The following is a 12,999-nucleotide window of genomic DNA, read 5'->3' as shown; positions in this document are numbered from 1 at the left end:
GACACCTTGTGAAATGAAGAACCTCTGGAGTCTCCACCATGTTATCTCTCATGGCGCCATCACGAGACGCGCATTAACAAGTCCAAATTTAAAATATAATATGAACACATTAACGATCTTTTTGACAAAAAAAAACAAAAAAACGAGCTTAACTTTTAATTTAATGTCAGACTGGGCTGAAAAAACAATAAACATGTCGCGCGGGCCCTGCCTTTTATTTTTTACATTTCATTACGTTTTTTTTTTAATTTAGTTAATATTTTTAAAAATCTTATAATACTTCAAGCATATTATTGTAATTTATCTTTAAATTCTTTCCTGTTATATTTTATATGAATAAGCTGTATTCTTATTATATGTGTTTGTTATTGATAACCATAATTAATCCTTAAAATAAAATTTGATAACCATAATTAATCCTTAAAATAAAATAAAAAAGATAATATAAATAAAATATTTGCATATATATATATATATATCTGTTTTTTTTCTCTAGAAATATTAGCTTCTTGTGTTAATATTTAATTATTATTTATAATGTTTTTAATTTATTGATTTATGTTTTTTTAATTTATTTTATTAAGTGTAAACATATTATTTTTATTTTCAATTAAAAAAATTATTATGCTAAAAAATATATTTATTATGCTGATATGTTTCTTTGTATTATAAAATAACCTAAAATCTTATTTGCGGGTTATAAAAATAAACAGTAAAATATTATTGGAGTAGGTGTAGTAAATACTAAATAAGATGACTTGAGATGTGTAAATGAAAAACTAAAGAAGTCCGACAGAGATGACATCATTTCAAAGGTCCAGTCACTAAAGTGGACCCCACATATCAGCATTTGTCTAAGGTCGTTGACCAACTGATTCACCATGGACCCCACTCCGGCACCACAAACACTACCCTCCAGTGTTTTCTTTCTTTATCAAAATCAAATCCCTCGCCTCAAAACTCTTTTCATTTTTCTTTTGTTTTTTGACAAGTTTTTTTTTTTTTTTCCTTAATTCCACTCCTATTTTGCTTTCTCTGTACTCGAAAATATATCCCACGAGCAAACGCACAAAACAGTGAACCGCGTAAAGCGCGTGGAATATTTTTTGTGTGAATTATTTATCATCCTTTTCCTTTTCCTTTTCTTTTTTTTAATCTTCGGTCTCTCTTTTGTCTGCAAAATAAATCATTTTGTTTAATATTAACCAGGTCATTGCCCAAATGCCGCTTCAACAAAAAAAATTTAAATATGAAAAAATAATATTTAAATTATCAAAAATTTATAGTATTGTTATTAAATTTATTACAATAGTTAAAACTTGTAAATTTTTTACTTAATTTAAGTTTTAAATTAAATTATATAGAAATTATAAACTAGGTAAATTCAAAAAAATATATCAAAGAAAAAAATAAACATATCAGATTCATCCAAGTAAACTCGTCAAATCCGTTATTAGAATTATAGATTCCACTAAGAGTTAAATTTTTTAATTTATTATATAAAAAAATATATAAAAAAAAGATTCACTTGATACTGAAATATAAAATTTAATAAAAAAATTTAATATTAAATAATAAAATTTAAAAAAAAACAATAAAAAAATTATAGGTCAACTTTTTTTATTTTTCTACAGGGCAAACAACTTGTTGTGTACTCCTTTTATTTTTTTTAAAGATAAACAAACACAAGCGTCAGGTCGTCTACCCCCCACCCGACACTCGGTTAACATCACATATTAACCGATTGAACTGCAGAACAAATATGTTGTCATATAATTAAAATAATATATTAACTTGGTGCACTCTTTATATGAATAACCAACCCAAATTCTTTTAGTTGTTTTTATTTTTTTATTTTATTTTTTTAACTTTGTAGGCGCATCTGAGGTTCATTCTTTAAATGAAAAATAAATTTATCTCCAAGAACCTTATTATATAGATTATCTATATATGAATTTATAAATTCATGAGAAATTTTCTAGTTATAATTTCAATTTGAAATTGGCATTATAATATGTATAAAAGAATCAAATAAGTTAATACCTCATAGATTTATCATTCGTTGTTGAAAAAAAGTGTGATGAATAAAAAAGAAAAATCTCCATGAATTAGATATTTTACTATATATTTACAACATTCGCGAATATATTCAAATATCGATCATTAGCATGATAGGATATTTTATATACAGTTGTCGTTAAAAAAAAAAGTGTGTGCACTGTTAATTAAAAAATCATTGCAAGATACTTAAATATATTCAAATATATAATTAGTTCGTAGACACTAGGGTACTTTGTTTGTAAATATTAAAAATTATAAATATAGTTAATGTTGGACTACTGAATATCATACTTGCAGTGAAAATTATAAAACAAAATTATTTGAAAGTTCTTAGGATCTCATTAGACAAATTTAGTATTGTTTAGTGATTTATTACCTGAAGATCTAATATTCATTGGCTTTGAATAATTTTTTAAAGGTTGGATTGTCACAAACCACAAGTTGTCCAATTCTTCGGCCTTCAGCGGTAATTCACACAAACCACCAGTGAAAAATCTCCTAAATTCCTATCTAGGAGAGAAGGATTGTTGTGCGTAGAGTGTTAACTCTTTATTTTATGGCTTACGTGATTTTTCTATCTAACAAACAACCTTTTAAAAAAATAAAAAGCATCGTTTTATATTTATAGAGAATCATGAAAATACTATAAATAGCTAAATATTTGTTTTCCTCTTAAATAATATCCATATATAATTAAAGATAATTTTATAAATTTAATCAATTAAGTCTCTACTTGATTATTCTAAAACTAGAATTATAATCCCTGAATTAAATACATTCCAGTGCTTAATTTCTAAAATTACTTTCAATCAAGTCACACTTAATTAATATCTCAGTTTAATTTATGATAAATGATTTTTGATGTGTGTGACTGATTAGTTCCTAAATATAAATTATAATTATAAATAAATATTATTTTGATATGTTTTAAAAAGTAACTATTACCGAAAAAAAAATTCTTAATTGATTAAAGTTGTCTGGATTGTAATTGAGTAGCAGCATATGAAAACTATGAGCATATATAACTAATATCACGCACATGTATGATGTGCATAGCAACCACATAATTAGCAACATAATTGCACTATTAAGAACAACAGAGAATCTTTAAATATGAGATGCATATTAACCATAATTAGCAACATAATTGCACTATTAAGAACAACAGAGAATCTTAAAACAGGATGGAAACATACACCAGCCTTCCTTTATGTAGTCTTATCCAACAACATTGACCCACATGATGATTTTGTACTTTGAGTAATGGAGCGGCTACGTAGTCAACGTTCCCATTCTCCATGCTTTAACGCATCAAACTGCTTTTCTTCCATTAGTGCCATTCATTCCATGCTAATTGCTACCTAGCATTATAAACCGTATGTTTTGCAGTCCACATGCCACCTGCGCGCGCGTGGTATCACATGCTCCTTGTCGTTTTGCTTCAAAAATTCTTATCAGCCAACAAACTCTTTGACTTGCGCCCGGAGGGGAGGGGAGGGTGGGGGGAGAGACAGAGAGAGAGATTTCCCCGCCTTCACATGCAGAGTTCTTCTTTTTTATTTACTACTCCTATTCGAGGCTCTCTCTTCCTTTTCAATAATTTTTTTTTAGTGTCCGGCCAGCTTGCGCGCATCTCGACTAATTCTACGAGTCCTGAAATTAACGACCATGTAAGCCTCTAGTGACCATCATATGAGCAACCACAGGGCTCGAACCTGAGAGCACAAAGGGAGCAAACCTCTTGGTCTCAAGCAGAGGCGGAGCAAGAAGAAAAAAGTAAGGGGGGCCAAATTAAAAGAAATATTTTAAAAAAATTAAAATTTTAAATATTTTACAAAGGGAGAGGCTGGGAAAAATTTCCTTGCAGGGGCCCGGGCCCCTGCCAGCCTCCTCCTGCCTCCGTCACTAGTCCCAAGCTCTTACAACTGGGCTACCACCTAGATGATTAATTATATATCTTGCTGGTTGCCTTTATTTATTTATTTTAAATAAAACTTTTTTTTTTATCAAATGTAAAAATATAAAGCTGCCAAGTAATATTTTAAATAAAACTTACTTTAAAAGGTAATTCCTTTTTTTTTTTTTTGTGGGTTTGGAGATTAGAACAAAGAAGAGTGAAGATGAATTCGTGTTTCATCATCATCGATCATGCCAGGACAAATACAACTTTCGATCTCACCCTATTTATTGCTTGATTCAATCCTAGCTTTCCAAGTTTTGATATTGATAAGCCACGAAGATCTCTACTTGTGCCTATCAAGAATCCAAAGTTCATGTAGCTGTTAAGGATTTAATGGAGTTGAATTAGTCCATTGTGGGTGGTGTCCGACACAGGCAAGTAGAAGAAGGAGTCAAGTTTTGTTAGCTAGTGTTTTGTTATTTGAATAAGTGCCGACAATATAGTTGGAATCAAATATTGTTACCGAGGTCAATTTGCATTAATAAAAAACCAATGATTAAAAAAAAAAAACAATTAAATCAGAGTTGATAATTGAGTTTCATAAAGGTAAAATTGCACGAAATTGAAAGTTGAAAAACAATTACAAGTGTAAAATCAAGAGATTAGAAATTAAATTGAATTTTAATCAAATCCCGGATTAAAACCTAATTAACATAGGGTTATCTAAATGACGTTACTTCATTTAAATAAAACAGTGCATTTTGACCAAAACAGTTTGTTTTGATTCATAACAACGTCGTTTTAATTAGTCTTGGACAAAACAATAGCTCCCCAGAAGAGCTTGGTTCTGTCACCACCTTACAAGGCCTATTTCTCCCTCATCTCTTACCCAAACAAGACAAGAAACATACACTCTCACAACCTGCATTTTGCATTTTTACCCAGACAAAACAAAGGCTCTTTTACAGCCCTGAAGGTGCTGCTATAAAAAGCCAAAACCCACACCTCGACCAGTCATGTCTGCCAGTGTACTTCCTTTGTCATCTCTGAAACACTACAAAGGCTGATCCTTAATCTCGACGGATGGCTTGGATTCATTGATCGAAATCAAAGGGTAAGGATAGCCCAGCTCATGGCCTCTAACTGATCCCCATTGCCCTTTAAAATCCTATGACAAAGGCCATAGAGGGGGGGAAATCTGGAAAACTATATACTCTCATATTGCCAAACTTAAAAACTCAATAATTTTTTATGTCGAGTTAATGCTCAATTTGGTAAAATAAAATTTGATTTTATTGATTTAAACCAATAAAAACTTTCAGGAACTAATTTTAAATGGAAAAAACACTTTGTTTTTAATAGATTTATTATCATTTATTGAAACATATAATTATCAATTTATTTTATTCAATACACGTATAAACTTTTTAGTTTATAGTAAAAATTTTCCTGCTGGTAGAAAAATATTAACAACGCCAATACTTTGTTTTTTGTATTGAGAAAAAAAACTCAATCTCATAGTATAACACGAGGAATCAAACTATCAATCGTTATGTATTAGTTATTTGACCCGCGCTATGTAGCGGGTTGGATAATTTTTTTGGCAAAAAGAAAAAATATATATAACCTTTCAAATGTGTGTTTTTTTTCTTAAAAATTCTAATTATAAATTTAAAAGCCGATGCATGCATTTAATTAAATACATCAAGAACCATCTATGCCAATAAATGCAAAAAAACAAAATGTTAACACGTCAATTCTACTCATCTCGCTGCAGGTTGAATAATTTTTTTTCTAATACAAAAAAATTAATGTGTAGGTGTTAATAACACTTTTTTTGACATCGAGTAAAAAATATAATTGTGAATCAAAAGGTTAATGCTTATATATAATAAAATATAGTAAATATCATATGTGTATAATAAAAACATGTAAGATCTCAAGATAATTTTTAACGTAGTAGAAAAATGGAACGATGTTGCAATTACTATAATGAAACACCATTTTTTTAGTCTTTGTATAATGATTTTTCAAAAAAAAAAATATAAAGAAAAAAAATAAAGATAAGAACAAAAAGAATGATATAAATAGGCCAAGTGTAAAATGAAAAATATTCAAAGTGTAAAAAATAATATTTTTTTCCAAAAAAATGTAAAAAATAAAATGAAAACATATAAGAAAAAAATTAAAATAAGAAAAAAAAACTGGTGATAAATAGGCAAAGCGTAAAATGATTAAAATATCAAGTACAAGGAGAAAAAAATATAAAAACAACTTATTTTTTTTAAAAAATAAAAAATCATAATTTTTCCATCATTATAGTAAATTATTGGTAAATTTTACAATTATATCATTTCTATACGAAAATATTAAAAGTATAATTTTTAAAGGTAAAATTATCATGCAAAACAAAAACTCGCCCATTTGGGCCCGGGCTTTTCTCAAAAAACCAAGAACACCTACTCGCTCGCGCCAAGCCGCCAACAGCGGGAGAAGACAAGAACACCCTCACTCCAAAAGAGACAAGGCCTCTCCATCCAAATCCGACCCAGCTAACTCATTTTCGTTGACCGAACCACTTTCCTTACCGTATAAAACCTAAACCTTCATTCATCACTCCGTCAAAAACTAACCAGTCTGGCACTTTGCCACGTGGCGTGCCCAAACTAAGACCCCGCATACTATCCTCTGGCCAGCTTACCTGGAGCCCACGCCTCACACCTAGCTAAAAATGGCCAGGTGTAACCGTCAACCAAAAAAAAAAAAACAACTGTACCCAACAGATCACCCAAACAAAAAAACAAAATTCAAATTCACTCCCTCAAAAACCCGTCTCTCCCTCCGTGTGCATATATGTGTGTGTGTGTACAAAGAAAAGAAAAAGGAAATCAAATAAACAAGTCTCCTCTCTGTCTTCCCTTTAGTTACTTTCTCTCTCTTTGAAACTTGAAAAAAAAGAGAGAGAAAAAAACAAATTCATTTTCTTTGATTTTCTGAGCTCCCAAACAGAAAGTGGAAGAGAGGGGGAGGAGACTATCAAATGTGATGGGAAGTGGACTCTCCACAATCTTCCCTTGCTTCAAACCGCCAAACAACAATCAACAGGACTTGATTTTCACTGCTTCTGAGCCGTTAGATGAAACCCTAGGTCACTCCTTCTGTTACGTCCGATCTTCCAACCGTTTTCTCTCCCCTACTCCCTCCGATCGCTTTCTCTCTCCTTCTCACTCTCTCCGTTTCTCCCCGACCCGGCCGGTACCCGAAACCGGTTTCAAGTCCATTTCCGGCGCTTCTGTTTCTGCCAATACTTCCACTCCTAGAACTGTCCTCCAACTTGACAATATCTACGACGATGCCGCTGATGTTATTAACTCTTCTAATAATAGTGGCGGTTTTGTTACTTCTTCTAGTGGAGGTGTAAGGGTTAATAACACTGGCAGTATTGTGAATAATGTGACTGGTTTTGAGAGCACGGCGTCGTTTAGTGCGTTGCCGTTACAGCCAGTGCCACGTGGAGGGGAGGGTTTTTTTATGTCGGGTCCGATCGAGAGAGGCGCCCTGTCCGGTCCGCTTGACCCGAATACTGCTGGAGCAACCGATGGGAGTGGCGGGCGGGTGCATTTTTCTGCTCCACTTGGTGGCATTTATGCAAAAAACAAAAAGAGGAGGGGGAAGGGTATTTCGAGGATTAAAAAGGCGATTTATCGGAATATATCTGAGAAGAATCGGCCGTGGGTTGTTCCGGTGTTGAATTTTGTGAACCGGAGGGAAAACTCGGGGATTGAAGAGGAGAGGGAGGGGAGAGAAGAAGGTGACAGTGTGCAGTGGGCATTAGGGAAGGCAGGAGAGGATAGGGTGCATGTGGTTGTATCCGAGGAACACGGGTGGTTGTTTGTTGGGGTTTATGATGGGTTTAATGGACCTGATGCGCCGGAATTCTTGATGGGGAATCTTTATAGAGCTGTTTTTAATGAACTTCAAGGTTTGTTTTGGGAGGTTGCTGGAGAGGAGCCTCAAGAGACTATTCACGCTGAGGGAATTGAAAGTAAAACTGACCCATTAATGGAAAAGAGTGGTGCAAGTGACGTGAAGGGTTCAATTGTGATAAGTGAATGCAATTTGGTGTCAAAAACAGATCCTTTAGAGGAAGTTTGTGTTAAAAAGGATGGCGATGGTTTAATTTGTGGAATGGCATCTAATGTGGTCAATCAGGATAGAGTGAAGAGGGTTACGTTTCAACCAGAGGAGACGGAGGGGACAGCCAGTACCCGGAGTAGGAGGTTATGGGAGTTTCTAGCGGAGGATGATATTGAAGATGGGCTTGATCTTTCGGGGTCAGATAGGTTTGCTTTTTCTGTAGATGATGCAATTAGTGTTGGTAATGCCGGGTCACCTGTTAGCAGAAGGTGGTTATTGTTGTCAAAATTGAAACAAGGGTTGTCGAAACATAAGGAGAGGAAGTTGTTTCCATGGAAATTTGGATTGGAGGGGAAGGGGAAGGTGGAGGTGGAGGTGGAGGTGGAGAGTAGTAAAGTAGAGGAAAGGGTTTTGAAGAGGAAGTGGAAGGCAGGACCGGTTGACCATGAGCTGGTTTTGGGGGCATTGTCGAGGGCATTAGAAGCGACTGAATTAGCGTACTTGGATATGACAGATAAGGTGTTGGATACCAATCCAGAGTTGGCATTGATGGGTTCATGTTTGTTGGCTGTGTTGATGAGGGATGAAGATGTGTATGTGATGAATGTGGGTGATAGCAGGGCAATTGTTGCACAGTATGAGCCACAAGAAGTTGGTTCCAGTGTGAATGAAAATGAACTAAGCACAGAGGCAATAGTTGAAACGAGATTGACTGCATTGCAGCTATCTACTGATCACAGCACAAACATTGAAGAAGTAAGTTTTCGATTCTGGTAAATTGAATTTACTTTTTTGTTAGAAATAGTTGAATGCTTTTGTTGATCACTTTACATTGGTAAGAATTCCATGGTGGGCGGGGTTTGTCTGTTCATTAGTCTATAAGTTTATTTTTTCATTAAACAATGGCTGGTGCTTAGAATCAGTATGAGATATTGTCTTGACTATTCATATATGTACTGGGACTTTCACTTGCTTTTCGTCACCATAAACTTCAAGAAGTTAAGTGCAGAGGTGTATAGGTAATTTGCTTTAGACGCTCAAGCTGATCAATAAGTTACATGCTTGTATGGCAATAGTTGATGCCTTCAACATTATATGAAAGTTTGAGAGCCTTGCTATTTAGCATAGAGAATTAAGTATTTGAACTTCCTTGCTACGACTTTGCTGGTGCTTGAACCAAACGATTATTTTATCTGTCTTGGTCTGGAAGGATTAAAGTATGTTTTTGGTATTTTTGATATTTTTTTCTGGTAGCATGAAGATTTGCCACTTGTATATTCTTTCTGTGATGAGCGATGAATATTCATATTTCTGCTACCACCAAGGAGAAAAAAAGAAGAAGAAGAAAAACAGATCTTTCATCATGCATGTGCATGCTTGCTTTGTGCATTTTGTCTTTCATGTGCAGTGCAATTATAACTTTTGTGATCTTCATTGTTTTGTGGGCCTTGTTGTTGGTAGATGAAGCGGCTGATAAGTTTTCATCTTTGCTCAACCTATGCAGGAAGTCATTAGAATCAAGAACGAGCACCCAGACGATAACCAGTGCATTGTGAATGACAGGGTGAAAGGTCGTCTGATGGTTACCAGAGCGTTTGGGGCAGGATTTCTGAAAAGGGTACTTGAAATAAACTTTTAATGTAGATATTTTTATCTCGGTTGAGGATCGTGTGTTATCGATACTTATTGACTCACAACAATTTATGTCGGCACAGCCCAAGTTGAATGATGCCTTGCTGGAAATGTTCCGAAATGAGTATATCGGTACTGCACCGTATATATCCTGTTCACCTTCTCTTCGTCACCATCAACTGTGTCCAAGAGATCAATTTTTAGTTCTCTCATCTGATGGATTATATCAGTATCTGACCAATCAGGAAGTGGTTTCTCATATTGAGAGTTTCATGGAGAAGTTTCCAGATGGAGACCCTGCACAGCACCTGATAGAGGAGCTTCTTTTTCGTGCAGCAAGGAAAGCTGGTAAACCTGGTTATCTTTTTGGTTTATATCAATTGCTTGATATTCACATCCGCTTTTGCTTGTCTATAAAGGGGAAAAACATCTATTTCCCAGAAAGCCAGGTAGCAAAATGTGGGGTACCTGCTGTCCCATACACAATTAAAAACTTCCCCATAATAATAAAGTGGAAGGTGATATTGCATGGTTATTCCTGCTGTCCCACTTGTGTGATTCTGCAATTTGTGATGCAGATATTAGATCGACTTTCCTTTTGTCTAGGGACCAACCTTCATTCTTCTTGGTTTCCTGTTCTGCCCCGGGAAACCTTATTTTTCTGCCCTAAGGTCACTTTCTGCCATATAAAATTGTTGCATCACAGCAATATTTGACCATCATTGGTTTCTTATTTGCTGTTAGAAGTCTAGCTGACTTCTGTTGTTAGATAGATATTTAATTTGCAAATGACATGCTGCAACCTGGGTCTTCAAGGGGGAGTGTGGTTGTCCATCCAAGTTCGTTATTAGATGCATGCTATTTCTGGGGATTTATTTTGAACAATGTTTATTCATGTCGCACAAGTAAGACCGGTGCATTCTATTCTTCATGTTTACCTTAGTTTAAGCTTTCCAGATGTTTGAGCAGTGCTGATTTTCATCCTCCATGGATTGTCTGCAGGGATGGATTTCCATGAATTACTGGACATCCCACAAGGAGATCGCAGAAAGTACCATGATGATGTTACTGTTATGGTGATATCGCTTGAAGGAAGAATCTGGAAATCATCAGGAAAGTACCTTTAAAAGTCTTCGTACTTTGGGCGATGTCTCAACTGCTGATGACCTTTCTACACTATTTGGGATGGAGTTTCAATTCTCCGGTCTAGTTTTCTGTGAGCAGTTTAGAGAGTTTCAATTCTGACCCATTTTTGATGGCTCATAGAACCTTACTTGGGGTGGTATACAGTATAACAGGGGTAAAGTCCCAAATGATTTGGGCAAATACTAATGCTAGGTGTCTGTCAATAGCTCGGTAGATGTCCTGAGGATAAAAAGCAATCAGGCAAAACAATGGATGGGGGTTAGCAACTGCTCTAGGAATTAAAAGAAAAAGAAAAGTCCTTTTTCCTTTTTTGTTTAGGCACAGATGTTTGCATAGGTGGAGGCTCACTCCATTCATAGTTGCCTTTATTTTTCTTTCTTTTCATTTTTTCATTTCTTTTTTTTTTAAGAGCAAAAAGAAGGGGGGGAACGTTTGTAATATGGTGAGGGGTATACTGAACTAGAGAACGTCCTGGTTAAAGGTGAGCTCTGTAATTTTGAAGGTGGATCTTCCACCTCTGCGGTTTAAAAAGAAATGGGAGTTTTCTTCTCATACCCTTGTGTGGAATTTTATGATCTTCTGCCTTTACAAAGAAATGGGTGTACATTGCCATACTTATCAGCACAACTACCCCTAAAAGCTGCAATTACAGTATTAAATAGCCATGGATGTAGTAGGAAGGTAGTTGTATTTCTGCGGATATGCATTAGGGTGCTAGAGTTGGCTCAATAAAAATTCTGATCTGAATCATTTAGCGTTCAAAGAATGTTTGGTTAGATTATTATTAACCATTTTTCTTATCTTGATTAGGGTTAATTGATCTATTTATCGAGATATATCGGGTGTCTTTTTAGTTAATTTATCCTTGGTACATTTATATTTTCTCCCATATGAAAAAGGCCTTCATCACTTCCTATGGATGGTTTTATGTCTCCCGAAATCATTAGATGAAGGAAATCTGTAATTGTGTTGGTTACAAATTAACTATAATAATGCCTAAAAGTAAAATTTTTTTTGAGAATTTATTCCATCACTTTTTAAATTAACTAATTACTCTATAATTGTGTTGGTTACAAATAGTGTAGTGCAGCTGCGAATTCAATAAGTATCATTACCTTAAAGAAATAAAAATATATTTTTCAATTCGTAACATTATAAGATATACTAGTAGTACTTAGGGTGATCCAAAAAACCGACTAAACTGAAAAAACAAAAAAAAAATTAATTAAAAAAACCAAACCGAAAAAAAAATTGAATTAATTGATTAGAAAATAAAAAAAAACTGATTTGGTTTCGGTTTTAAAAGTTTGAAATTGATTGAACTGAACCGGACCGGTTTAGTTCCAAGTTTCAACCCCACTTCAAACCTAAATATAAAAAAATTATTTTTTTATTGAAACCCTATTCTTCTACTTTTATTTCCTTTGCAGTCAACTCTCCCCTCCCTCATTTTCTGCTCACATTTCCCCTACATGCCCCCTTCCCTCCACCCTCCCCTCTCCTCCCTCTCTTTCCTTTTCTCTCTAATTTCTTAGTTTTGTGTGACTAGAGATGGATAAACTCAAGTATTTTTTTCATTGTTTACTTGCTTGTATTAATTGAGAAAATAGATCTGGGTTTTTATGTTTTTTTTTAATAGGTTTCTTGAATTATTTGTGGATAGATAGAAGAATACTCTAAAAAATCTGCTTTGGTTTCCACACTTGGTTTAATATTGAATTTCTCATTAATTTTGTGTCTGAACTCTGAAGGTGTTTGTTTATTGGACTCACAAAGAAAGAATAACTTGGTTTTCAAGCAGGAAATGCATTTTCTTGTTACCTTTTGACCTCTTTTACTGGTTTTCTGGCTGAAGTTTCACTTGGAAATTATTCCTTTGTTTTGTTATAGTTTGACAGTAAACTTTGTTTGAAATTCTTATTTGATTGTTGATAATTACCTAACTAGCAACTGATTAGTTGGTTTTGAAAGAAAAAAACTGAACTGAAATGGTCGGTTTGAACCGGTAGTCAGTTCGGTTTGGTTTAAAATTTAAAAAAATATAAATTTTGGTTTGGTTAGTTTTTTTGGTTTAAAACCAAACCGAACCGAAAATGATCACCTCTAACTGGTATCATAAAGAT

At 34.1% G+C, this 12,999-nt stretch overlaps 1 protein-coding gene across 1 annotated transcript; it reads left to right on the top strand.

The window, feature by feature from the left end:
* The first annotated feature begins 6,829 nt into the window (after positions 1 to 6,829).
* On the top strand, positions 6,830 to 11,428 carry LOC18094191 (protein phosphatase 2C 29). The gene is made up of 4 exons (XM_006368366.3): positions 6,830 to 8,854; positions 9,603 to 9,716; positions 9,814 to 10,078; positions 10,733 to 11,428. Exons 1-4 carry the CDS (start codon positions 7,007 to 7,009, stop codon positions 10,855 to 10,857), a joined length of 2,352 nt encoding a protein of 783 aa, XP_006368428.2. The 5' UTR covers positions 6,830 to 7,006; the 3' UTR covers positions 10,858 to 11,428.
* The last annotated feature ends 1,571 nt before the right edge of the window (positions 11,429 to 12,999 follow it).

Source organism: Populus trichocarpa, chromosome 1 (genome assembly GCF_000002775.5).
Source record: "Populus trichocarpa isolate Nisqually-1 chromosome 1, P.trichocarpa_v4.1, whole genome shotgun sequence".
In the NCBI taxonomy this organism is placed as follows: domain Eukaryota; kingdom Viridiplantae; phylum Streptophyta; class Magnoliopsida; order Malpighiales; family Salicaceae; genus Populus; species Populus trichocarpa.
This window is presented reverse-complemented; position numbering and strand designations above follow the sequence as displayed.